This window comes from Aquarana catesbeiana, linkage group LG10, assembly GCF_042186555.1.
Source record: "Aquarana catesbeiana isolate 2022-GZ linkage group LG10, ASM4218655v1, whole genome shotgun sequence".
NCBI classification, from domain to species: domain Eukaryota; kingdom Metazoa; phylum Chordata; class Amphibia; order Anura; family Ranidae; genus Aquarana; species Aquarana catesbeiana.
This window is the reverse complement of record NC_133333.1, coordinates 117,983,871-118,010,805: the sequence shown is the minus strand read 5'-3', so window position 1 is coordinate 118,010,805 and position 26,935 is coordinate 117,983,871. Positions and strand designations below refer to the sequence as shown.

The following is a 26,935-nucleotide window of genomic DNA, read 5'->3' as shown; positions in this document are numbered from 1 at the left end:
TATATATATATATATATATATATATATATATATATATATATATATATATATTAAATAGAATTGATAACATGATAATGGCATAACAGTAACATATAATAACATATAAGTTCATATTATAGGCAGGGATAAAAACCAAACTCATTGACATGTATCTCCATGGTAAAAATTATTATTGTGTATTCTGTACAGTGATGTGTATGGAGCCCGGTATGTATTCTGTACAGTGATGTGTATGGAGCCCGGTATGTATTCTGTACAGTGATGTGTATGGAGCCTCAGCCCGGTATGTATTCTGTACAGTGATGTGTATGGAGCCCGGTATGTATTCTGTACAGTGATCTGTCCCATGCTGTCATTCACACCTATGCTCGGCACGCGGACCCATCTGTCATCCTTCAGCGGAGGGAATTAACCAATAGCAACAGCTGAGCTCCCAGGCTCCGTCCACACCCCCTCTCCGCCCCTCCCGTGACGTCACCCGTTGCCTGTACTGTCAGTGTTGTTCATCCTCTGCAGGGTGCTGTGCTGAGGCTGGACCATGCATCTTCTACTGCTGATCTCCGGGTGTCTCCTGGGCTGGACAGGTAATGGGGGGGAGGGGGGGGGGCTCCTTCTACTTGTCATCTCACCTTTATATACAGCAACTTCCCTCTGTACAGGATATCTGACAACTATACAGGAATACACAGCAGTAAGGCATGTCTGAGTATGTGCAGTCCTGATCAGCAAGCAGAATATACTCTATGTATACCTAATGTGTAATGTGTATGTAGCTATGTCTCATGGAGAAGATAGAAAAGCTGTCATTTAATGGGGATCATGAGTAGAGAAATAACACATTTTAATTTCCCCTGAATGTTGGTAAATCAGGAGATTTCAGAAGTCTTCTCATTATGGAGTGAATGGGGAAGGAGACTTGAAGATGCTGTTTGTTGGTTTGAAGGTTGCAGTGGGACATACATTGAACTCTCCAGTAAGACAGGACCTCTTTATTCTCATCAGATCACATTGTTTTCATAGTAAGAAAAGCGCACTATGGAGGAAGGGAACAAATATAAAGTGACTGTGTACTTGTCTTATTTAGATGATTTATGGGGGATGAGAACTCAGGAGGATTGAGCTCTGATGAGGACATTAGGAAAGGTGTTTCCTTATCTGTATTTTGTTTTTTTGCTGGGTTTTGTTTTCATTTGTAATATTTATTTGCAGTATAAATGAGGTTCTATCATTACAACATACAACACACGTTGAAGCATTCTTTTATTATTATTATTATTATTTTTTTTTTGAGCAGAGCAAATACCTATCATAATTTTCTCAACTTAAAGAGACACTAAACAATATTCTCATTCTCCAAAAATAATGCATACACAACCACTATTTAATGGCCCTGTAATCTATTTTTCATGAAACCCTTTCTTTTTGTGTTTTTCTGCCTCCTTGTAATGTCCTTAGTGAGCTCCCAAACCTTTTTTTTCTCCCCCACACTTCCTTTTGTTTGGAATAAGTAATGTACATTAGTTGGGGTCATGTATACTGCTCTATGCACACTACAAATCCCATAGTCCATAGTCTATATCAGGAACAAGCAAGAGAGGGTGATCACCTTCCTACATACATTGGAACAATGGAGAACAAACAGGCACCCTGTAACAGGTAGTCAGATCACAGCAGCTAAAAATAAGGAATTTGGAGATTTAGAGGAGGATGAGAGCTAAAGAAGGTGAATACATACCGGAATAGCATTTTTTTTCACCCAGAGTTTAGTATCACTTTAATTCAAAGAAATAAACACACAGATAAATGACATACATACAATACATGGAGACTTAGGGGGTTATTTACGAAAGGCAAATCCACTTTGCACTACAAGTGCACTTAAAATTGTACTGAAAATGCACTTGGAAGTGCAGTCGCTGTAGATCTGAGGGGTAGATCCGAAATGAGGGGAAGCTCTGCTGATTTTATCATCCAATCATGTACAAGCTAAAATGCTGTTTTTTATTTTCCTTGCATGTCCCCCTCAGATCTACAGCGACTGCACTTCTAAGTGCACTTTCAGTGCAATTTTAAGTGCACTTGTAGTACAAAGTGGAGTTGCCTTTTGTAAATAACCCCCACTGTTACATGCCAAAGGGTTTGCATTTCTGACCATTCAGCATTGTGATTAACCAAACTGCCAAACAGTACAGCCAGGCTGGTGACATGACTTTTTCTTTATGAAGATAAGCAATGAAGCTAGGTCAGTCCCCTGTCCCCAGCCTGTGATTGCAGAGTGATTGAGCAGCAGCTCAACTTTCTTTCACTCTGATCTCTCCTGCTATCAGCATGTTCCTTGAAGCACATTTGCATGAATCACACCTAGCTAGCATTTGATGCTGCCCCTTCCTGTCCCACTTTTTATGTACATAAGGATTACAAATGACTCACTCGCCTTTCTGTTTGCCTTCCCCCATTGCCATCAGTTCAGATTGGTTCCACCACTCTTTTGAAACACTTGTAATAATTCGGTCATGATGATCTAATGGATCCATCCGTATAATGATCAAATAAAGAAAAAAAATAGGCACAATTACAAAAAAACAATAAATGAAATCAACTAAACTACCATAGGCGTGCGCACAGGGTGTCCTGGGTGTGCTAATCACCAATGTGGCACAGATTCCCCCTGCTGCCTGGGCACCAGTGTCATTTACTGGCCTCTTCCTTTTCTGAATGAACACAGTGAGTGATTGGTACTGATCACTCACTCTGTTCATTCATAACTGAAACTGTGTTTACTATGCTTCAGTTTATGAATGAACAGAAAGCTTCTCAGCACAGAGCACTTCCCATTCATTCACTGTCCAGTGCAGCTGAGGCTGCAGAGAAAGGGATTGGGGAATTTCTGTCCTCAGTCCCTTTCTCTGTCTCAAATGTGAGATGTAAGGGGTCTGTTTAGACCCCTGCTTTTTCATTAAAGCCTCCCAACAGGTTTCTAAAACAAAAATTGTAAAAAAAAAAAAATGATAATAAAAAATAATATTGTAAAAACGAATTAAAAAAATAAAATTGTAAAAAATATCTAAAAAAAATAAATAAAATGCATCCACTGCCCTACTGACACCACCTTTTTCTCTACTGATTGACTGACACCATTCATTGTCCTACTGACACCAACCTCTGCTCTACTGACACCAACCACTGCTCTGCTGACACCAACCTCTGCTCTACTGACACCAACCTCTGCTCTACTGACACCAACCACTGCTCTACTGACACCAACCACTGCTCTACTGACACCAACCTCTGCTCTACTGACACCAACCTCTGCTCTACTGACACCAACCACTGCTCTACTGACACCAACCTCTGCTCTACTGACACCAACCTCTGCTCTACTGACACCAACCTCTGCTCTACTGACACCAACCTCTGCTCTACGGACACCAACCTCTGCTCTGCTGACACCAACCTCTGCTCTACTGACACCAACCTCTGCTCTACTGACACCAACCTCTGCTCTCCTGACACCAACCACTGCTCTACTGACACCAACCTCTGCTCTACTGACACCAACCTCTGCTCTACTGACACCAACCTCTGCTCTCCTGACACCAACCTCTGCTCTACTGACACCAACCTCTGCTCTACTGACACCAACCTCTGCTCTACTGACACCAACCACTGCTCTACTGACACCAACCTCTGCTCTACTGACACCAACCACTGCTCTACTGACACCAACCTCTGCTCTACTGACACCAACCACTGCTCTACTGACACAAACCTCTGCTCTACTGACACCAACCTCTGCTCTACGGACACGTCCACTGCTGTGCTGACACTGTCCATGTTTTAATACACTTTGAAATGTTTTTTTTTATTTATTTATAACAGTGTGTGTGTGTGTATATATATACTGTATATATATATATATATATATTCACACATACGCATGTGTGTTTGAGCTTTGGTGTGCACACCCTAATGCAATGGGCTGCGCACACCAAACCTCCCTAATTACACTGAAATGAGCAAAGCACAGAGTTTACGCTTTGGTAATTATGCAGCAAAATGAATTATGCCAAAAACTTTCTGTTCATCCCTAGACACAAGTGGTTTTACTATTTAAAAAAGAACAAAAAACTTTTGTCCCAAAAAATGATAATGGATAGAGAATTTCGTATTTTCTTGGACTAAATGAGAACACAACGCCAGGAATCCATTTGTAGATTTGACTATGATGTATGTACTGAGTGCAGCATCCCTGTCTGTCTGCCTGTCCATCCATCCGTCCGTCCGTCCGTCCGGGATCTTCTTCTTGTGTTCTCCTGAAGAACAGATCCCTGTGTGTAGATCTTCCATGATTCATTCTGTTTCCTTGTTCAGCCCGGTCTTATGTCTTTCATGGAAAGAACTGTGCAAAAACAGATCTGGCAACATGCCTTATTAAGTCAAGTCTGCAAAGAGCTCATTCTAAACAATTGGAAGGTCTTTAGAGAAAGTTTTAAACATGTGGATCTGTGTTATTGCTAACCGTTGGGCTTGGAAGTGAGCTCCATGGCTGTGTGACTGTCACAGGGCTATTTATATACTTGCAGACCTTCTTGTGTCTGATAAGCAGTGATTTGTATATTGCAGGAGAGGAGTGTGTGTGATTTTGGGAGGTAGGAATGCATTTGATACTCTGCTAGGGGTGGTGTTCCTAAAAATGTACACCATGCCCTTTCTCAGCTCACACACACACACACAACGGATTGCTCGAGGCTGGTATTTACCGATTGACATTAGGAAACCCCCCCAAATGCAAATCCAATTCATACACTGACCCTGCACCCCCTTCTGTCGTCATCGTTTCCAAACTGTTTGGGCTGAATGGTGACAGTCTTCCTATCCCCTTCATTACATTTTCACTAAACAATAGGTGCTTGTGGACGCCATATAATGAAGTTATTAACAGGGCACTTAATTTACTGAATGACTAAATTAAAGGAGGAATTCCAGTAATCTGCATTTAATAGAAGATAGAATTCTAAGTGAATTTGTCTGATTTTTTGAACGCTCTTACTGTTGTAAAAATGCGTAAAAGATGATGGACTGTTAAAATAGAGATTCATAGAACAGGGACAACTTATAGACGCTATTGTTTTCCCATATGCCTAATTTACACAATGCAGAATATTATTTATAAGCTCGTACAGCCGCCACAAACAGGAATCTGGTCTTGTTTTTTGAAAGCCCATGGTGTGTGAGGAATCTAGTCTTGTAATAAAATCACATTCATATCTTTTTACTGTACTTGTATTTGGTTTTAGTATAGTAACATAGGCTAGATTGTGGTGTTGAGTAATATTAGGGAGAAATTTTATAAAGCAACAGTCTTACCATGGCTATACCACTGCTTTATGAAATTCTTCATTTATAGGAACAAAGGATGTATTTATACATTTGTGAGCAAAGAAGTTGTTACAAAGTGGCTCACACAATCCAAAATCAACACAAATGTACAATAAGTTAGACAATACAACCTGCCATCAAATATGGAAAGTAACATCAGTTTTCTAGTCTGTGTTAGGTGTTGTGAAATTAACATGGGTTGCATCCTCAGCTTTTATCTTAAAAGAAGGGACGGGAAGTAACTGTAGAGAATTACAGGCAAAACATACGTGGACTAAAGAGGGAAAGAAGGAGGGGGGTGATATGGAGGGGTGGGTAGGGTCTGGGAGGGAGGGGTGTGGGGGGGGGTATGGGGGTGGAAAATAGGACAAGGCTTTTCAAGTGCCCTCACTGTTTGGATTTGGTCCAGTAGTTCAATATTTCCATATTCATGGCTAATCCCTCGTTGTCAGAGATCCAATACTTCTGCAAGTGAGAGAACTCTGTCTAGTAATATCACGTCCTCCAAAATGTTTCCTCTTGATGTTGTAATGGTCTTCTTAAATCTTCCAAAATGTTTATTTAATTGATTTTGGAGAACCATAAGCCTACTGATGGGGTAGTTCTTGTTTCTTCAGAGAGGGAGGTAGTCATACTACAGATTCTGGCAGTGGATTGTATAATAGTGTACCCTCAGATCCTTTGCAACACCAACAAAGCTGATTCATGTGTGGGTAAATTGTACGGAGAACAGGTGGAACTCTGTACCAATGTGTCTTATAATCAGAATCTTGAAATCTCCTAGCTATAGTGGAATGATTAGCAAAACTAGAATGTCTTCTATTTGCTGAGGGGTAAGGGACACCCTCATATTTTTTTCCCATTTAGAAATATAAGGTGGTGTATATACTCTTCCAGCAGAACAGTAAGGTAACAATACCTTCTTGAAAGTGTATGTCTACTGGATTCTGTACAAAAAGGGGCCAGATTACAGCAAATAAGCTGTTCACTTTGCAAGGAAAGTTGCAATTTGGAAGGTAATTTGAACCAGAAAATTGTGAATGTGGTACAGTTTCACTTTGCAAAGAATACCCAATCACATGCAATAAAAAAATATAAAAAAATAAAATAGCATTTTTGCTTGCACATGATTGGATTATGGAGGTCAGAAGAGCTTCTCTTCATTCACTAAGCTCTGGGGAAATTTCCCTTGCAAATTGCAACTCCCTTTTCAAAGTGAACAGCCTATTTGCCTTCAGTAAGTCAACCCCAAAGCCTAAGTAGTGATAATTTCAGAGAGACGTTTTGGTATTGACAGTAAAAAAGTGTGACAGTTGCATTGCTTCCTAGGGACTAAGGGGGGTTCCATCATCCCCTGAATTTCTGATATTTGTAAGGCACTCATAGAGATTAAAAAGCCTTAGAGCCTGAATTTGTTGGCTTTAAGAGGAGATGTGAGATGTTTATTGTTTGGGCCAGGAGGGAAGGATGGATTACCCATCATAGGAGTCATTCCTGAAATGGCATGCATCCAAAGGAGTAACGCATCCTATAGCAGTATGGACTTTTATGATTAGGCCAACAGTGGAATAAGTTATAAGTAGGTTGGCATGCTTGTGGTCAAGCCATGATGGTCATCGAAGGGGATTTTTTAGTTTCTTGCTTCAAGGTTATTTATTGTTTTGTGGGTGAGCGTCTACGCCAGTCTACTGTCCTGGTTAAATGCGTTGCCTGATAGTATTTATTTGGTCTGGGAATTCAATGTCTCCATAGACTTTGGGTAGTGTCAATGAGTTTGTAAGCTAATCTGGGTTCCTTGCTGACCCAGGCGTGAGTGAGTAAATTCCAGACGAAGTGTATGGAGGAATGAGGCTGGTAGCTGTCAGTAGAGTCTGAAACAAATAAAGTATGGGGGGGGGGGAGGATATGCAATTTATGGATGGCATTTATGCCAGACTATGTATAGATATCTTTATACCATTTCTGCAGCTACTTTTTGGATGCCGGGGAAGTTTTCTGCAAATATTTCATCTACTGTGAGGATCGTTTTTGTTCCAAGGTTGGAAAAATGTTTTTCTGGTCATCAGTTAGTGAAATTGTTTATGAGGTGCAGTAGTCTGGTTGGTAGATGTAAAATGTTTTGCTTTTGATTTGTGGAGATTTTTCTTTGAATTGAATAGTTTTTCATATTGCTGAGCTTCAACTAGTAGATTGGGAAAAGTTAGTGCAGATTTGGTGATAAAGAATGAAAGTCTTTGGCATAAGCTGCTACTTAACGTTGGTGTGTTCATGACAATCCGGGTATATTCAAATTTGTTTTTAATGTATCTAAGGAGGGGCTTCAATGTAAGAATGAAAATAAAGGAGAACAGAGGGCATCCTTGTCTAGTTCCCTTGTTTAGGGTAAAGGGTGCAGAAGCTGTTTTCATCGGCCTTCACTACTCTTGTAGGAAATAAATGGCATCTATTTAAATAAGTTTTCTTCTAGGCTTATACTGTATGTTGTAATGTCAATTTCAGGAACAACAAATCCATCTTAATAAAGGACATTTCTGTGTCTTTGAAGAGATGCCACATCGGAGTTGTATGTTTGTGAGCAAGGTGGATGGCATTTAGGACTTTTGTGGGTATTGTCCTTTGCTTAACTGTTAGGTGTAAATCCTGACTGATCCAGGTTAACTTGAGACTAAAGATGCTGTTTCAGACAGGAGGAGAGAATTTTTGTGAAGCTTTTCAAATCAATGTTTAAGTAGGGAAGCACAGTGGCTAAGTGGTTAGCACTTCTGCTGGGCACTACTAGGGTCGTTGGTTTGAATCCCAACCATGACACTACATGCCTGGAGTTTGCATGTTCTCCCTGTGCCTGTGTGGGTTTCCTGCCACACTCCAGAGACATACAGGTAGGTAAATTGGTTCTTGTCTAAATTGACCCTAATATGTGTATGTAACTATGAATGTGAGTTAGGGACCTTAGATTATAAACTCCTCAAGGGCAGGGGTTGATGTCAATATACAATATATACTGTATGTAAAGTGCTGCATTAATTGACAGTGCTATATAAGTACCTGTAATAAACAAACAAGTGGGAAAATGGACGATCAATTGTACAGATACCAACACACACACAAAAAAAAAAGAAAACCAGTTACAAAACACGTTCAATTTCTGTACAACCAGCCTGTCCTTTTTTTCCCGATCGATCTGCACCACTGTGGATTCTGATGGCAGGAAAGGCTCCCTGCACAAAGTATGTCCAGCAGCAATCACCACAGGTAACCTGTCATTAGAGTGAATGGGGCCAGCGGCTGCACCTAGCCGCTCTTATCCGCAGCTGTAAACAGAACATTCCTGCCGTTACAGTTCGCACTGGCCTTAATTACTGGTGTGAATGTAGCCTTATGCCTGCCATAGATGGAGCGATTTTCTTTCCTGCAACCATGGAAATCCTTCCGTGGAGCCATTGTGTTCTCCCGAGGGGGGGTGAGGGAAGCTTTCCCAGCCGAGAGAACACAATGATTGATGCTAGCAGCTATAACAGCCAATAGCAATAATCACTTGTAAAATCCAATAGGCTGGTTGTACTCAATTTTATTGATCGAGCCTGCCCATACATAGTTTCCTTCAGCCTGCCCATACATAATTTGAATGTCTGAACTGGCCAAGATTTGAACTGTCTATGGCTGGCTTTAGTGGTGGATAATCCTCTACCAGGGCAAAACATTTAACAATGATGTATTTATTTATGGGGATATTAGTAGTTTAAGGGCTTGTTCACATTGGAATACAGCGCTAGTGTACTGATGCGCATTGTGTTAGGCAGCCCAAGGTATATAGGCTACCAGCGCACAAAAAAAAAGAATACAGTCTTGTGTCATTTTTTTCATTTAATGTACAGAGCATATGGGTCTGTATGTTACATTGGTAATTGGTATTACCATAGCTGCATTTCAGTGCACTGTAGATGTACATTGGGGTGCAATTGACTTTGCCGTGCAACGCACATCTACAATGCATTATAGTGTGCTTCAGCAATGCAGTTTATAAGTCAGGACTTGGCAGTGTGAACGAGCCCTATTAGTGTGAGGCTAGATCCTGCCGTTTAAATGAATAATCACTTTTATCTATGGTGCACCTATTACTATGGCGCATGTGGATGATACTCATATGTGAGTACTTGGCTGATAAATAATTCTGGCAAATCTAGTGCAGGCTATAACTTGAGGCAGATATTAGGGATGTTTCACAATTTTTACATAAAAGTCATACAATATAGATATAACAAATTACAGAAGGATGAAATGTATTAGTATTAATCATTACAGGTACTTATGTAGCACTGTCAATTTACTCAGTGCTTTACACATATTTATTATTTAATCATTCATATCAGTCCCTGCCCTCAAAAAGCTAAAGACACACACGGGCCGAATATCGGGCGCCATTGGCTGGTTCAAAAGAAACCAGCCGTCATTTGGCCCGTGTGTAGGCAGCTGGTCCGACAGAAGACAGCCGGTCGAAGGAGCATGACCAAAAAAAGTCGGGCGATCTGCACCTGGTCGGCGCTCTCAGCCAATGGCTGGGGGGATCTCCCATCCCCCTGTCAGAACACAATAGCTCAGCGGGGGAGATCAGATTGTTAGTACAACGGCTCTTCCTGAGCTCTCACAGTTTTTTTTTTCTTTCAGCACGCTAGGTTGAACGAAATAAGAAACTAGTGTGTACCAGGCTTTACAGTCTAAGGCCCCTAATTCTCATTCATATACATACTAAGACCAGTTGAGACAGTAGCCAATTAACCTCGCTTCTCGGCCTTTTGGCTAAGATCAAGTGTAGTATCTATCCTTATCAGTTTCCAGAGGAGGCGCTGTGCTACTCTCAAAGGGGAGAGCCAGCAAATCCAATGGTGTTATATTGCCTGGAAAGGCGGTTTCAGCAGGGACTATGCCAAGCTGCCCGACAGATACTGGGGGCTGGCCGATGGTTGAGTCTGAGCTGTCCGGAAAGGTGCTCCTGGTGAGGATGGGTGCTGCATCTGGGTCTGACCAGAGGGTTGGGTCCCTGGCCTTCTGGCCTAGATTGTGGTAGCTCTAGCTACGGACAGTTATTCGGGAGAGAACACTTACTCCTCTTTTTAAGTGGGGGGGGGGGGGAAGTGGATGATACCAGTCTGGCTTAAAGTATATCTAAAACCAAAACCAAAAATTGATTGTATTGTAGCTGACCTGTCCTTAAATGGTAAGTTCACCTTAGGCGATCGGAAGCGGAAGTTCTCCTTCCCCCTCGAAGTCTTCTGGGACACATGATAGGTCCAAGAAGACTTTGGGACCAGTCACAGAGTGCAGCACCGCTGTCTAATGAGCAGTGGGCACCCGGCTGTGAAGCTGCAAGCTGTCACAGCTGGATGCCCATAGTGAAGAACACGGGGAGAAAACAGTTGGGGTAAGTACAGTGCTGGATCATGGGACAGGTGAGTGTCTGTTTATTAAAAGTCAGCAGCTACAGTTTTTGTAGCTGCTGACTTTTCTATTTTCACTGAAGAGAGTGGAGCTCTGCTTTAATTATGGTAGCTGCATTAGTTTTCCTTTTACACACATTTTGTCCCTTTATTGTAACCTGGTAAAAAACTTCCTGTCCCAGGGTGACAACTGTACTGAGCAGGGGTTTCACTCTAGGACAGGGACTTTGTTAGGATCTCCCTCTCATCTCCATAGCAGGGGAAGGTGTTTTATAGTCCACTGAGATAGCAGGGAACAATACTAACTGATGCTCACAATTTTTCTGGCTGGATGAACAGCTTTTTTTTTTTTTTTTTGCACTTGTCGAACAGATATAATAAAACGCTTTCAATTTTACATCTAACTCTAACAAACCAAAAAGGGGCAAATAAGAGAAATTTAAAGTGACACTAAACAGTATCTTTAGCCTCCAAAAATAATCCATACATGTCCATGATTTAATGGCCCTGTAATCTATATTTCATGAAACTATTTCATTCGGCCTCCTTGTAAAGTCCTCTGTGAGCTCCTAGAACTCTCCTTTTCCCCTCTCGCATTAGCTGCTGTTATATGAACTGCTATGTACACTACAAATCCCCTAATCCATAGCCCATAGTCCATCTCAGGAGTGAAGAGAAAGGGTGGCTGTGTCCCAACATACAGCGTAGCCACCCTCAAACAGGAAGTCTGATCACAGCAGGAAAAAAGGAAATAAGAGGAAGCTTACAGCAATAGAAGGCAATACATACTTAAATATATTTTTTTATATACCAGAATTTAGTGTCACTTTAATGTTATAGTTTACATGCACAGATAGTATTTGTAATTATCCCAAAATGTTGTTTTTTGTCCTTTGTTTTTAGCAATAAAGGCTTTGGTCAAATTCGCATTTTCCACATTATCTTTGTGTACAAGTATATATGTGTACCTTATCTATGTGAACACACACTTGTCTTATCAAAAATAAGCTTTGGTATAGTTGCATATAGTTACATAGTTACTCAAGTTGAAAAAAGACACAAGGTCTAGTAATATCTAAATGTAACACTTAGACCCCTTTCATACTGGGGCGTCGGCGCCATCGGCGGTAAAGCTCCGCTATTCTTAGCTGCGCATTGCCGACGTTTTTGCAGGGGTTTTCAGCCACTAGCGGGGCGCTTTTAACCACCGCTAACGGCCGTAAAAGGGTTAAAACGACACGCAAAGCGCCGCTGCAGCGGCGGTTCAGCAGCGGTGCCCATTCATTTCAATGGGCAAGAGCAGTTTAGGATCGGTGTATACACCACTTCTTCACTGCTCCAAAGATGCTGCTTGTAGGAGTATTTTTAACGTCCTGCCAGCGCTCCGCCTCAATGTGAAAGCACTCGGGCTTTCACACTGAGACTGCAGGGGAGCCGTCTTTCAGGCACATTACAGGCATTATTTATAGCCCAAAAGCGCCTGAAAAACGCCTCAGTGTGAAAGGGGTCTAACAGTGCCTTGAAAAAGTATTCATACCCCTTGAAATTTTGTTACAGCCAAAACGTAAATGTATTTTATTGGGATTTTATGTGATAGACCAACACAAAGCGGCACATAACTGTGAAGTGTAAGGAAAATGATAAATGGTTTTCAAATTTTTTTTTAACAAATAAATATGTGAAAAGTGTGGTGTGCATTTGTATTCAGCTCCCTTTACTCTGATACCCCTAACTAAAATCTAGTGGAACCAATTGTCTTCAGAAGTCACCTAATTAGTAAATAGAGTCCACCTGTGTGTAATTTAATCTCAGTATTAATGCTACTGTTCTGTGAAGCCCTTAGAGGTGTGTTAGAGAACCTTAGTGAACAAACAGCATCACGAAGGCCAAGGAGCACACCAGACGGGTCAGGGATAAAGTTATGGAGAAGTTTAAAGCAGGATTAGGTTATAAAAAATATCCCAAGCTTTGAACATCTCACGGAGCACTGTTCAATCCATCATCCGAAAATGGAAAGTATAGCACAACTGCAAACCTACCAAGACATGGCCATCCACCTAAACTGACAGGCCGGGCAAGGAGAACATTCATCAGAGAAGCAGCCAAGAGGCCCATGGTAACTCTGGAGGAGCTGCAGAGATCCACAGCTCAGGTGGGAGAATCTGTCCACAGGACAACTATTAGTTGTGCACTGCACAAATCTGGCCTTTATGGAAAAGTGGAAAGAAGAAAGCCATTGTTGGAAAAAAAAACATAAGAAGTCCTGTTTGCAGTTTGCAAGATGCCATGTGAGGGACACAGCAAACATGTGAAAGAAGGTGCTCTGGTCAGATGAGACCAAAATCTTACTTTTTGGCCTAAAAGCAAAATGCTATGTGTGGCGGAAAACTAACACTGCACATTACCCTGAACACACCATCCCCACTGTGAAACATGGTGGTGGCAGGGATGCTTTTCTTCAACAGGGAAGCTGGTCAGAGTTGATGGGAAGATGGATGGAAACAAATACAGGGCAATCTTAGAAGAAAACCTGTTAGAGTCTGCAAAAGACTTGAGACTGGGGCAGAGGTTCATGTTCTAGCAGGACAATGACCCTAAACATACAGCCAGAGCTACAATGGATCAAAGCATATTCATGTGTTAGAATGGCGCAGTCAAAGTCCAGACCTAAATTCAATTGCAAATCTGTGGCAAAACTTGAAAGTTGCTGTTCACAGACGCTCTCCATCCAATCTGACAGAACTTGAGCTATATTGCAAAGATGAATGGGCAAAAATTTCACTCTCCAGATGTGCAAAGCTGGTAGAGACATCCCCAAAAAGACTTGCAGCTGTAATTGCACTGAAAGGTGGTTCTACAAAGTATTGACTCAGGATGCTGAATACAAATGCACGCCACACTTTTCAGATATGTATTTGTAAAAAAATTTGAAAACCATTTATCATTTTCTTTCCACTTCACAATTATGTGTCACTTTGTGTTGGTCTATCACATAAAATCCCAGTAAAATACATTTACGTTTTTGGTTGTAACATAAAAAAATGTGGAAAATTTCAAGGGGTATGAATACTTTTTCAAGGCATTCATTATTGAGTATGGTCACTTTAAACCCTTACAAGTTTCCTTGTCGATACCCAATGGTCAATGAGGAACAAACTTGAACTGTGTCCATTTATTCGACCTATGCACATGCAGGCGTTTATGCGTGTATTTGTGTGCAGCGTTCAGGGGCATTAAAAAAATGCCTTAAAGCTGCATTTGGAGAGGTGCTTATGAGCTTAATTTACACATGTATGTAAAAACATGTATAAATGCGTATGTATGCACATAAATGTATTCTACTGGGTAGAATAAATGAATATTCTTGCCAGTAGAATGAGTTTATGCTCATATGCTTATAAAAACCATACACCTGTAATTGTGCATAAATATGCGCAAAAGCACAAGATTAGAGGCATTTTTTTTTCTGCCAACTTCTGGCAGCATGTTCGGAGCATACCCACGTGCATATGGCCTTAGCCCACAACACATGGGTAGAAAAAAAAAAGTCTTTAGTGGCATTTTTTATTTGATCATTTTAGCCTCTGAATGCAGCTCTATTGTTAGCAAAAAATTTTCACCTGAACGTAGAACTTTTGTGGGCAAGAGCATTTGTTCTTTTAAATAGTGATGTATGGTCTATAATTGTATGAAAGAACAATAAAATCAAAGTAGATTCTAGTATGTGTGTGTGTGTGTGTGTATATGTATATGTGCTACAATGGAAAAGGAAATGATTAATGCGCTACCTAAAAAAGGAAAAGACAAAAGCTGCTACAAACCATGTGACCAAAATGTGAACCAATACTGAATAAATTGTAGCGCTAAAATACACATATATAATTTGAACAGAATGTCTCTGTAAACATAAAATAATGTCCCAATGATGACTTATTGTCAAACAAAAAGTGATAATCCACAGTGAATGGATGTAAACAGTGTAACAGTTCCTTCTGTTCCCAAATCTGGACTCAGATGTCATCAAACTCATAAATAGATGGGGTACGCTTACCGGAACTGTTGGATTCTACTGCCGTTAGCATAGAATCAATTGAGCTGTGTGCCACCAAGGGCAGGTGTATGAAGTGGTCGAGGACAGATGGAGCCTCTGCAAGGCCTGGATGTCACCTCTGGATACACGGGAAAGAAGCCAAAACTGGTTCCAAGGTTGAAGCTGTTTCTCAAATCCCGGAAGTATATGGAAAAAAAGAGGGATTCCTCCACATAGTGTAAATCAGGGTAATTTATTACTAAAAAACCGCAGTACATAAAAGTGATCACAAATGTAAAACAAGCAGTGTACAGAGTATAAAAACCGCCCTACGCGTTTCGATCAAAAAGACCTTCAACAGGGGCATAGAAGACCCTCATGACACTGCCCAAATTTATAAAATTCTATAAAATTACAAAGTAAATACAAGACCAATCAGCTGTAAGAGCATGAACAAACGTAAATCTTATTGGACAAGGAGAGGGTCCCATGATGGGGCGTGACCAGCCTTCTCCTAAAGTCCATATCAATATACACATAATTGAATGCAATTAAATGCTTGTGTGTACGTCTACCAATAGAAGGATCCAATATCACCTATATCCATAAACATTACTAGAATCCCGAGTGGGCGTCTCGTGCTGGAAGCCCGGGAAGCTGGCGAAACCGAGCACGTGACGCTGGCACCCGGAAATATGCGTGCCGCACGTGGAGGTTGCTTAGCAACAATACACGCCGTGTCACAAAAGCCCGCGAAACACCTACACGTGTTCGCACGGCCATCACGTGACAGGCGACTACTCCCCCATGTGACGCCTGACGTCACTCACATGCGGAGAGTGTTGCTAAGCAACGGCGAGCGCCGTGTCAAGGAAGGCCATAACTGCGCGGGCGTACTCGCACGGCGATCACCTGTTGCACAGCTCATCTCCCATGTGATAGCTGACGTCGGTCAGACAAGGGGAGTGCATCAGCATGCTGGATGTGCTGATGCACAGCTGATCTCCCATGTGACAGCCGACGTCAGTCAGACAAGCGGAGCGTATCAGCATGCTGGATAAAACATGTGCGTCCTGCCGGAAAATGCACACAGACAACAAAGTGGTCACATGACCTTCCAATAATGAAAAAAGAGGCACGTGATTGGTACCAAACAACCAAAAAATATAAAAATAAAATAAAAATATATAAAACATAAGATGGACAAGACCAGAATCTCAACACACTGTACCACACTATGCCAGATGTTTAATTCTAACCATGGGGTATATTAAAAGGTCTAAATGAAGATAATTATATGTAAGTAATTAATGGGGAAAGATAAGCAAAAAAGAAAAACGAAAAACAAAAACAAAAATACTAATGTAGTATAAATGTAAACCATTTAGGGTTTAGATTAAATAAAATGGGATGGAAAAATTACACTAAATGGTTATGGAAAGCCATTCAGGCTACCAAGAAGGAAAAGAGGGACCAGAGGGGGGAGGAAGGCTAGAAGCCAAAAGAAAAAGAGTTTGAGAGGCATTGGGATTTTCAATCTGAGTACCGTCCACTTGACTGAAGCCGAGAAATCGGTTCTAGACAAGGGACTTAAGTTTGTTCCCCCAAGACCTCTGAATAAATTTAGTACATTTATTGATGTACTAAAGTTTACTAGGAAATTAAGTATACAAAGACATTTTTTGAACCACTTCTAGGGACAATGAATATGTACACTCCGGATTAACCAGTCCTTCATTATTTAACCCCCCAGGGAATTTAGCCCCTTCTCTTCAAGTTTTTAAAAGCTTAGTCTTACCAGACTTAGATAAACTTTCCAATTGTAAAAAGAGGGTCCATATGGACCCACAGATTAAAGCGGGACTTAAGGAACTTTGTGATAGGAAGGATCTTATTATAAGACCTGCAGATAAGGGTGGGGGGATTGTGGTCTTAAACAAGGAGGACTACATCAGAGAAATGTACAGGATTCTCCAAGATCGAGATACCTATACCCCCATTGATTTCAATCCAACCCTTCAGTATAAACGAGCCTTGGTTGAACTAGTCAACGAAGGCTTTGCTTTGGGGATTCTCAATAAAAAGAAGAGTTATCTTGTGCCCCTTGTTCCGCGGATCCCTGCGATATACTATCTCCCTAAAGTCCACAAGGACCCAGTCAATCCCCCTGGCAGACCTATTGTCAGCGGGATAGACTCGGTCACTTCGAGGATAGGGAGATATGTAGATTTTTACCTCCAACCATTGGTCCAATCTATTCCGTCCTACCTTAAGGACACTAGGGATGTTATTTTTTTTTTTTGATTGAAAATGTATACTTTATTTTGCAAGAAAATATACAAAAAACAAATACTTAAACAGGGTACATTCAGTACTGCGACGCAGCGCGTAAATACACTACATAACAGTACATTGCCAAGCATACAAATAAATTACATTCATCCTGCGGTATGATGCCTAATGTGTTGTGCAGAGTAATAATACCCCGAAACATCACATCATGCATGACGCCGCATTACCCTGAAAGCAGTACTTCAAAACAATTTCACAAAAAAATCCGGTCATACAGTCAGATAACATTCAAATGGGCAACGGGTGTGATGGGGGGGGGTGGAGAAGGTGGGGTAGGGGAGGGAGTAAAAGAGTTCACAGGCCCGAAGCTTTATTTGAACTGCCAAAGGATACACGGGTGGGAGGGGGGGGGGGTGGGGAAATCTTCAGACCTCCTCTTCCTCCTTGAAGTCCATCAAGTGATAGTCTCTGAGCAGACTGTGAACCAGTCTGCGGCAGTCCTCGATGGACATCCTCTCCCGCTGGTGGATGAGGCGCTTTCTGGCGCACCATAAAGCGTCCTTAAAGCAGCACAGCACCCACCAGGCACCGTCAATGTCCTCCTGTGAATGAGTTCCACAGAAGAGTCCGTTCAACACACCAAAGTGTGTGATAGCAGTCTGTGGCATAAAGTCTTTGAGTTCCGGTTCCAAGGCCCTCAACAGGTCCTGTGCAAAGGGACACTCCCAGAAAACATGCAGAGCAGTTTCCTCCTGGATGATGCAAAAGGGGCAGTGCCTGTATCTGCACAGGTTTCTGGCATGCATGAATGTCCTGAGTGGCAACCCCCCTTGGATTGCCATCCATGCCAGATCTTTGTGCCTGTTGGTGAGTCTCTTTGAAGAAACATTCCTCCAGACCACTTTACAAGTGGCTGAAGGGAGGCCTGGAACAGTCTCAACAATGTCCGATGCTCTGATCAACTTGTGGATGGTTTTTGGCTTCCACAAGTCGGGCTTCACTCCATGTAGCCCCAGCTCCTTAATAAACTTGAAGGTGTCCAAATAGTAGTACCAAGGGGTGTCCCAGTTGTAGGGGATGGAGCTGTCCCATTTGTCCCAGCCCAGGGTCCTCCATAGAGGCAGGAGGAAAAAACGGGATATAGAGTTACCACCAGAGTCCACAGTTCTGTCCACCAATGTCCTGCGGATGCAGTTACAAGCAAAGCACACCCTCAATAGTGTAGCGATGTCGGGCACTCCCTTACCGCCCTTGAGGGGATCCTTGAACATAACCGCCCGCTTCACTCTGTCCATTTTGGAGCTCCAGATGAAGTGAAACACCGCCCTGGTGATGGCCTTACAGGTGTTAACCCAAGGGGGCCAGGCCTGGGCGAGGTACTGCAACACAGGGAGGATCTCGCTGCGGAGTACCAGTGTTTTTCCTTCGATGGTGAGTTCTCTGAGGCTCCAAAGTCCAAACTTCTGTCGCATCTTTGACAGTCTTTCTTCCCAGGACTTCAGGGCTGCGCCCTCAGCTCCAAACCAGACCCCAAGAATTTTGATGAAGTCCGTCTTGACGCTGAAAGGAATTGGTGCAGAAGAAGGCAGGAACCACTTTCCGAAGAACATGACTTCTGACTTCCCGCAGTTGACCTTTGCCCCTGAAGCTTGGCCGAAGTCCTCACAGGTCTGGGCGAGTGTGTCGATGGAGCGCCGATCAGCACAGAACACCGTCACGTCGTCCATGTAGAGTGAGCACTTGACCTCCCGTCTGTCCGTTCCTGGTGCGGTTATCCCACTGATCTCTGGGTTCCGTCTGATGCTTCGGGCGAAGAGCTCTATACAACAAACAAAAAGCAGAGGTGAGAGAGGGCAGCCTTGTCTGACCCCAGACAAAATTGGGAAGGGGTCAGTTTTCCAGCCATTTACCAGCACCCAACTAGAAATGTCAGTGTACATTACATTTACATACGAACAAAACATTTCCCCAAGACCAAACCTGCGCAGAGCTCTGCACATAAACTCGTGGGAGACACGGTCAAAGGCCTTCTCCTGGTCAAGACTGACCAGGGCCGCGTGCACACGGCGGCCATGAATGTACTGGACCGTGTCCCGGACAAGCGCAAGGCTGTCCGCAATCCTGCGACCAGGAATGCCGCAAGTCTGATCCGGGTGGATGATCGGTCCGATGACAGACTTCAACCTGTTGGCCAGGACCTTGGCGAGGATTTTGTAGTCCACGTTCAGCAGAGAGATCGGACGCCAATTTTTAAGATCCGATCTCTCCCCCTTCCGCTTATACAAAATCGTGATCATCCCCTCCCTCAGTGACGGAGGCATTCTGCCCTCCACCACCATCTCCTCGTACAGCTCGAGCAGGTCCGGGCCCACGAGATCCCACAGTGCTACATAGAGCTCAACTGGGAGACCATTGCAGCCCGGGGTCTTGCCTCGCCTAAAGGATTTAGCGGCAGAGTGCAGTTCCTCCAGCACCAAGGGGGCGTTGACGGTTGATGAACCTGCAGGATCAATTTGGTTAGAGATACCTGACAGGAACCTGTCGGCCGCCTGTGTGTCCGTTTCTTTTGGGGAGTAGAGGTTGGTGTAGTAGTCGCTGACCACTTGCATCACAGCCTTCTTCCCCTTCTGGAGTGTTCCGGTCTCGTCGCGTAACTCCGACAAGGGTGTGTGTCCTGAGTGAAGTTTCCTGAAAAAGAAAGAATTACACTTCTCACCTTTCTCAAGATTCTCCACCTTGGCACGGAAGACAATGTGCCTGGATTCTTCCTCGAAGTGTCCTTTCAGGCTCCTCTTGGTGTCCTCCAGGTCCTGCCTAACGTCCCAGCCACAGTGCTGAAGGTCCTGCAGGGACTGCAACTGACGCTGCAGTCTCCTGAGTTCCCTCCTCCTGGCACACACACGCTGGCGTCCCCTTGCCTGAAAGAAGCTACGCAGCTTAACCTTCACAAACTCCCACCAGTCACTTACCCTTCCGAAGAATCTCTTTTCCTCCGTCCAGGTGGCATAGGCTTCTCGGAGTTCCCCCATCAATTCCTCGTTTTCCAGCAGGGTGCTATTCAGCTTCCAGGAACCCGGTCCGCGGGCAAAGCCCTCGCCCAGGTCACCCCGAAAGTGAATAGCCCTGTGGTCAGAGAAAAAGCAGGGGACCATGGAGAACTCACGATGCTTGACTGTTCTTGAAGTGAGCACGAAGTCAATCCTGGAACGCACAGATCCATCGGGTCGGCACCACGAATAGTTCACGGTCCCTTTCCCTATGGATCCCACGGCGTCCTGCAAGGAGGCCTCCGAGATCATCTCCTTGAGCAGCCTAGAAGTAGCATCAAGTTTTGCGTATATGCTGGAGCTGCGCCCATCCTCCTCGATCGGACAGTTAAAATCACCGCCGATCACTACTGTTCTGGTGGTGACGAGTTGGGTCCGCAGGGTCTGGAAAAGTTCCAGCCGCGCATTCTTGTCTGGGGGGGCGTACACGTTGATGAGCCTAACTGGCTCTTCTACCCACGAGCCGTCTATGACCAAAAGACGGCCACAGACTAGCTCATGGATAGAGTCAACCGTGAAACGATGTTATTAAACGACTTGAAAATGTCAAACTTAATGAAGGAACCTTTTTGGTTACAGCCGATGTGGCTGCCCTATATACATGTATACCACACAACTTGGGGTTTAATGCAGTCGAAAAACATCTATCCATGAACAATACTTTGCCATTATTACAGCGCAATTTTATCATGCAACTTTTGCGGTTCGCCACGGGCCACAACTACTTTTGGTTCCAGAACCAGTTTTATGTACAACAAAAGGGTGTGGCCATGAGGGCCAAATTTGCCCCCAGTTTGGCCAACCTTTTTATGGCCCAATGGGAGCAGGATGTCGTCTATGCCTCCCAGAGACCAGAATTGGTCCTCTGGGTTAGGTATATTGACGACATCCTCCTCCTATGGCAGGGGAACCACGAGTCTTTAGATTGTTTTCTGGCTGTTCTCAATACAAATGACCGTGGGATCTCCCTTAGTTATGAGACCAGTGTAAGTTCTATTCATTTTTTAGACTTGGAAATTATGATAGTCGATCAGCATTTGGAGTTTAAAACCTATTTTAAACCCACAGACCAAAACGGGTATATCCCGTCCGATAGTTGCCACCATGCCCAGTGGCTATGGTCTGTTCCACGCAGCCAGTTTTTACGACTGCGTCGTAATTGCTCCAAAATTTCTGACTATTATGCCCAATCCTACATACTAAAAGATAGATTTGTGTCTAAAGGGTATAATGCAGGGGAATTGGATGCGGAAATTAATAGAGTTTCACAGATTGATAGGAACTCCACTTTGGTTGAACGTCCCACCACCACCTCTGACTCCAGAGCTAAATGGTCCTTTTTTACTACATATTCCACCCAGTTCAAAGAAATAAAGGCCATTTTCAGAAAACATTGGAGAGTACTTAGGAGTGACAGATTCCTAGGTCCTGTGTTACCTGAAAATGCTGGGGTTATTTTTAGAGGTGCCCGCTCTATACAAGGACAAATTGCCCCCAACATTATAGACCCTCCTAAAAAAGTCTCCTTTTTTCAACAATGCCAAGGCTTTTATCCATGTCGTAGGTGTAATGTGTGCGCACATAATGCCATAGTGAGACGTAAAATTGACACTTTTAGTTCCACTACCACTTTGCGCATCTACCATATGAGAGAGTTTGCCACCTGTGCCACTCAATATGTGGTATATTTGCTTACTTGCCCATGCAAGAAGCAATATGTTGGTAGGACCATCAGAACGTTCACCATACGTGTGAACCAACATATTGCTGGCATAAAAGGTGGCAAAGATAAACACACGGCACCCCGACATTACCTATTACATCATAATAAGGACCCCACGGGAAGCACATTCCAAGTGATTGATAGGTTTATTCCCCATTGGCGGGGTGAGTCTCGTTTACGGGGTGTCTCCAAGTTAGAGACATACTGGATACATGAGCTCAGATCTTACTTTCCGTTTGGGCTTAATGTGGAGTGGGATCTGAATTCATTTATTAATCTTTCATAATTTATAACCGTTTAGTGTAATTTTTCCATCCCATTTTATTTAATCTAAACCCTAAATGGTTTACATTTATACTACATTAGTATTTTTGTTTTTGTTTTTTGTTTTTCTTTTTTTTTTTTCTTTCCCCATTAATTACTTACATATAATTATCTTCATTTAGACCTTTTAATATACCCCATGGTTAGAATTAAACATCTGGCATAGTGTGGTACAGTGTGTTGAGATTCTGGTCTTGTCCATCTTATGTTTTATTTATTTTTATTTTATTTTTATATTTTTTGGTTGTTTGGTACCAATCACATGCCCCTTTTTTCATTATGGGAAGGTCATGTGACCACTTTGTTGTCTGTGTGCATTTTCCGGCAGGACGCACATGTTTTATCCAGCATGCTGATACGCTCCACTTGTCTGACTGACGTCGGCTGTCACATGGGAGATCAGCTGTGCGTCAGCACATCCAGCACGCTGATACGCTCCCCTTGTCTGACCGATGTCAGCTATCACATGGGAGATGAGCTGTGCTTCAGGTGATCGCTGTGCGAGTACACCCGCGCAGTTACGGGCTTTCTTGACACGGCGCTCGCCGTTGCTTAGCAACACTCTCCACATGTGAGTGATGTCAGGCGTCACATGGGGGAGTAGTCGCCTGTCACGTGATGGCCGTGCGAACACGTGTAGGTGTTTCGCGGGCTTTTGTGACACGGCGTGTATTGTTGCTAAGCAACCCACGTGCGGCACGCATATTTCCGGGTGCCAGCGTCATGTGCTCGGTTTTGCCGGCTTCCCGGGCTTCCAGCACAAGACGCCCACTCGGGATTCTAGTAATGTTTATGGATATAGGTGATATTGGATCCTTCTATTGGTAGACGTACACACAAGCATTTAATTACATTCAATTATGTGTATATTGATTGGACTTTAGGAGAAGGCTGGTCACGCCCCATCATGGGACCCTCTCCTTGTCCAATAAGATTTACATTTGTTCATGCTCTTACAGCTGATTGGTCTTGTATTTACTTTGTAATTTTATAGAATTTTATAAATTTGGGCAGTGTCATGAGGGTCTTCTATGCCCCTGTTGAAGGACTTTTTGATTGAAACGCGTAGGGCGGTTTTTATACCCTGTACACGGCTTGTTTTACATTTGTGATCACTTTTATGTACTGCGGTTTTTTAGTAATAAATTACCCTGATTTACACTATGTGGAGGCATCCCTCTTTTTTTCCATATACTTCCGGGATTTGAGAAACAGCTTCAACCTTGGAACCAGTTTTGGCTTCTTTCCTGTGTATCCAGAGGTGACATCCAGGCCTTGCAGAGGCTCCATCTGTCCTCGACCACTTCATACACCTGCCCCTGGTGGCACACAGCTTGATTGATTCTATGCTAACGGCAGTAGAATCCAACAGTTCCGGTAAGCGTACCCCATCTATGTATATATATATATATATATATCTATGAGTTTGATGACATCTGAGTCCAGATTTGGGAAGCAGAAGGAACTGTTACACTGTTTACACCCATTCACTGTGGATTATCACTTTTTCTTTGACAATACGTCATCATTGGGACATTATTTTATGTTTACAGAGACATTCTGTTCAAATGATATATGTGTATTTTAGCGCTACAATTTATTCAGTATATGTATATGTGTGTGTATATATATATATATATATATATATATATATATATATATATATATATATACACAGTATATGTAGTATAACAACCCATGGGTTGACGAACATAATATATATAGAAACATACTTCTAAATATGCAATGTACTTATGTAATTAACCTCTTGCAGGCCACATAACACATATAGTATGTGTAGCGACAGGGAGGGTGGACTAATGCACACAGGCTGCACATATACATTCACGAGGGTTGAGGTTCTTGTGCTGGGAGCGCACACACTGTAAAGTGACCAAGCTGTCACAGACAGCTCCCAGTCTCTATTAATGATGGGGAGCTGATGTGACGGGTGATCATGTGATTGGGAAGTCCATCCTACCTCAAAGTGTTAAAGTGGGAGTAAACTCCCATGCATCAATTTTACCTATAAGTAAGCCTATAATAAGGCTTACTTATAGGTACTGTACATATCTTCTAAATGTGCCCCGTTTAGGAGCTTTTTACTGTAGATGCAGCCAGTGACATCATTGGCGCATGCGCTCTGAAGGAGCAGTCACCGTTCCTTCAGAGTTCTGTACCGTAAACGGCGGCTCGCGTGGGAGTGATGTCATCGCGGCTCTGGTCAGTCACACAGCCGGAGTCCGCGAACCTGGAAAGAAGATCAGGTGAAGATGGGAGCACCTTCAGCGCTGCTGCAGGGCTTTGTTCTAAGGTAAGTGTCACATAATGTGCTAGTATGCGATGCATACTAGCACATTATGACATTGCCTTGCAGGTTGCAAAAAAAAACCACAACTGTTTACTACCACTTTAAGACCAAGTTAAAGGGTGGCCCCAAGGAGGCAGAAAGGGGTCAAATTTTGCTTTGCAGTATTCTTTCATTGATTTCATAAGCAATAAAAGACACCTGTTTATTACATCTGGGAATCCATTCAAGTAACAGGTTTGGAAGAAATGTTTAAAGCAGATCTTCACCCTCCAAAACTTTATCCCTCTGCTCCACCCTTCCTCTGGTCTTCTACATCAGTGGTCATCAACCCTGTCTTGAGGCCCCACTAACAGGCCAGGTTTTATGTATTACCTTGGGGAGATGCAGACTAGAATTCTGCAATCACTGAGCAGAAAATGAGATCACCTGTGATGTATTTCAGTTATCTTGCAAACCTGGCCTGTAAGTGGGTCCTGAGGACAGGATTAATGACCACTGCTCTACATGAATAGCAAGCTTTTTTTTTTTTTTTCTTTTTAATTTTTTTAATTATCTACCCCAAAATATGCTGAACACACCACCAGGTAAGCAGGGGTTTTAAAAACGAAATATGGGGGGGGGGGGGGGTGAAAATCTGCTTTAAAGTTTGTTGCAGGCATGAAATGTGGACAAAGCATATCCCTCTATAGTGCGTTCTTGTGTCAATCCAGAGCACTAAGTGTAATTTTTGTCGGCTGTTTAGTTCCTCTGCTATCAGCATGAATCACTTCTGGTAGATTTTCATGACACCAAGAGAAAAAAGGTGTCAGGGAAGGGACCTCCAGCTGACAGCCTCAGCTCTGTTCTTGTGTGCTGTGTGAAGTGGGTGTGTCCCTTCCCTCCAATTGGCTATCAGACCTCTCCTCACTGAGTTCTGCAAAGTGTAACTTCAGCTCTCTACTCCCTTTTTTCTGAACACTCAGACAAGCTATACAAATTCTGGACTTTGAATGGGTGAAGAGAAGAGAAGACTGCAGATTAACAGGTACATCTAAAAGTATGAGGATCTGTGTATGACCTGAGGCCAGTCACTTCGCTATATGTATGTAAGGATTTACAACCACTTTAAGAACTTGTGAATGAAATTAGTTGAAACAATGATGGCGTCAATGAATGCTCTGACAAAGGATTTTTCAAAACTTCATGCAAAGGTTTTGAACAAAAAGCTAACCATGTATGGTTGGCCTGTTCGAAGTTTAGACTAACAGGAAGTATTCTACGCTCTGCCTAGGGTGCTGATTGGACCGGGTTTTGCATTTTCACGGCGTGTCCTTTGAATCTTCCAGGCACTGTATTTGAAAACACACTCTCCATTGTAATAAGTGTTTTCAGAACCTGCTGTAGTGACAGATGCCATAAAGACTTTCATGATTAATTCAACATATGCATTAGTTAAATGATAATAACAAAGAGGAAAAAGACAAATGTAAATATTAATGAAAGTGGTTGCCAGGAAATGATTGTTGGTTTAAAGTGATTTTGCTATATATTAAAGGGATTGTCCGCCTTTATTTTGTAGTCACTTAACAAAAACTTAACAAAAACTGGTGATGGACATGCAGGCGAGAGCATTAATACACAACGCATACAATAGGCTCTCTGTGTTTTTTTCTGTTTGGAAATTACATTGCTTGAGTGTTTTTCTTCTATTTAGGGTATAGCATTGCAAATTTTAAATAAATGAATGAAGTCAGTCACTTTAACTTTTATCACAAAAGAACTCTACTCTTTAGGATCCTTTCACACAATACTAAACATACAAATGCATTGAAAATAGCTGTGCAGTAACGTGTATTTGCATGCATTTATATGCATTAATGAGTAGTTAACAAAACTCATAGAAAACCACCTTTGAAAAATGCCGGTCAATGGACATGGTGTGTACAAACCCTTAGAAAGTTTACTGTCAGGAATTCCTGGGATATCATAGGCATTTCTCAAATACAGCTTTATTAAAGATGAATTCCAGGTATGGATATTTTATACATACTTACATTGGTCCAGCTTTGTCCAATGTAAATATGTATATGCCATACCCAGCCAATGCCCCTAGAAGCTGAAAATCACAGAGGTAGACAACTCTACTCCAATGATCTCCATTTTCTTCTGGGTCCCTTGCCAAGCAAATGCTCTACTGCTTACTAAACACAGAAATTAGACATAGGAGCCTTTCAGAGAATGCTTTGCATTTTCTAATTGGAAGAGGGGGAGTGTGATGTCACTGCCCCACCTTTCCACCCCGACCAATCAGAGAACGCTTTGCATTCACTCAAGAAATGCAAAGTATTCTCTGAATGGCGCCTGTGCTGGGCAGCCAACCTCCTGTGCTCACAGTGCAGCAGAACATCTGCTCAG

At 42.7% G+C, this 26,935-nt stretch overlaps 1 protein-coding gene and 1 pseudogene across 1 annotated transcript in view; both read left to right on the top strand.

Moving 5' to 3' along the window:
- Positions 1-453: 453 nt before the first annotated feature.
- The window catches only part of MCAM (melanoma cell adhesion molecule), a 185,652-nt gene continuing 159,170 nt past the window's right edge, over positions 454-26,935 (top strand). Inside the window, exon 1 of the mRNA XM_073602541.1 lies at positions 454-584. Within this exon, the coding sequence (XP_073458642.1) occupies positions 539-584 (46 nt within the window). The 5' untranslated portion in view covers positions 454-538. The remainder of the gene's footprint in view (positions 585-26,935) is intronic.
- On the top strand, positions 10,157-10,261 carry LOC141111516 (U2 spliceosomal RNA; annotated as a pseudogene).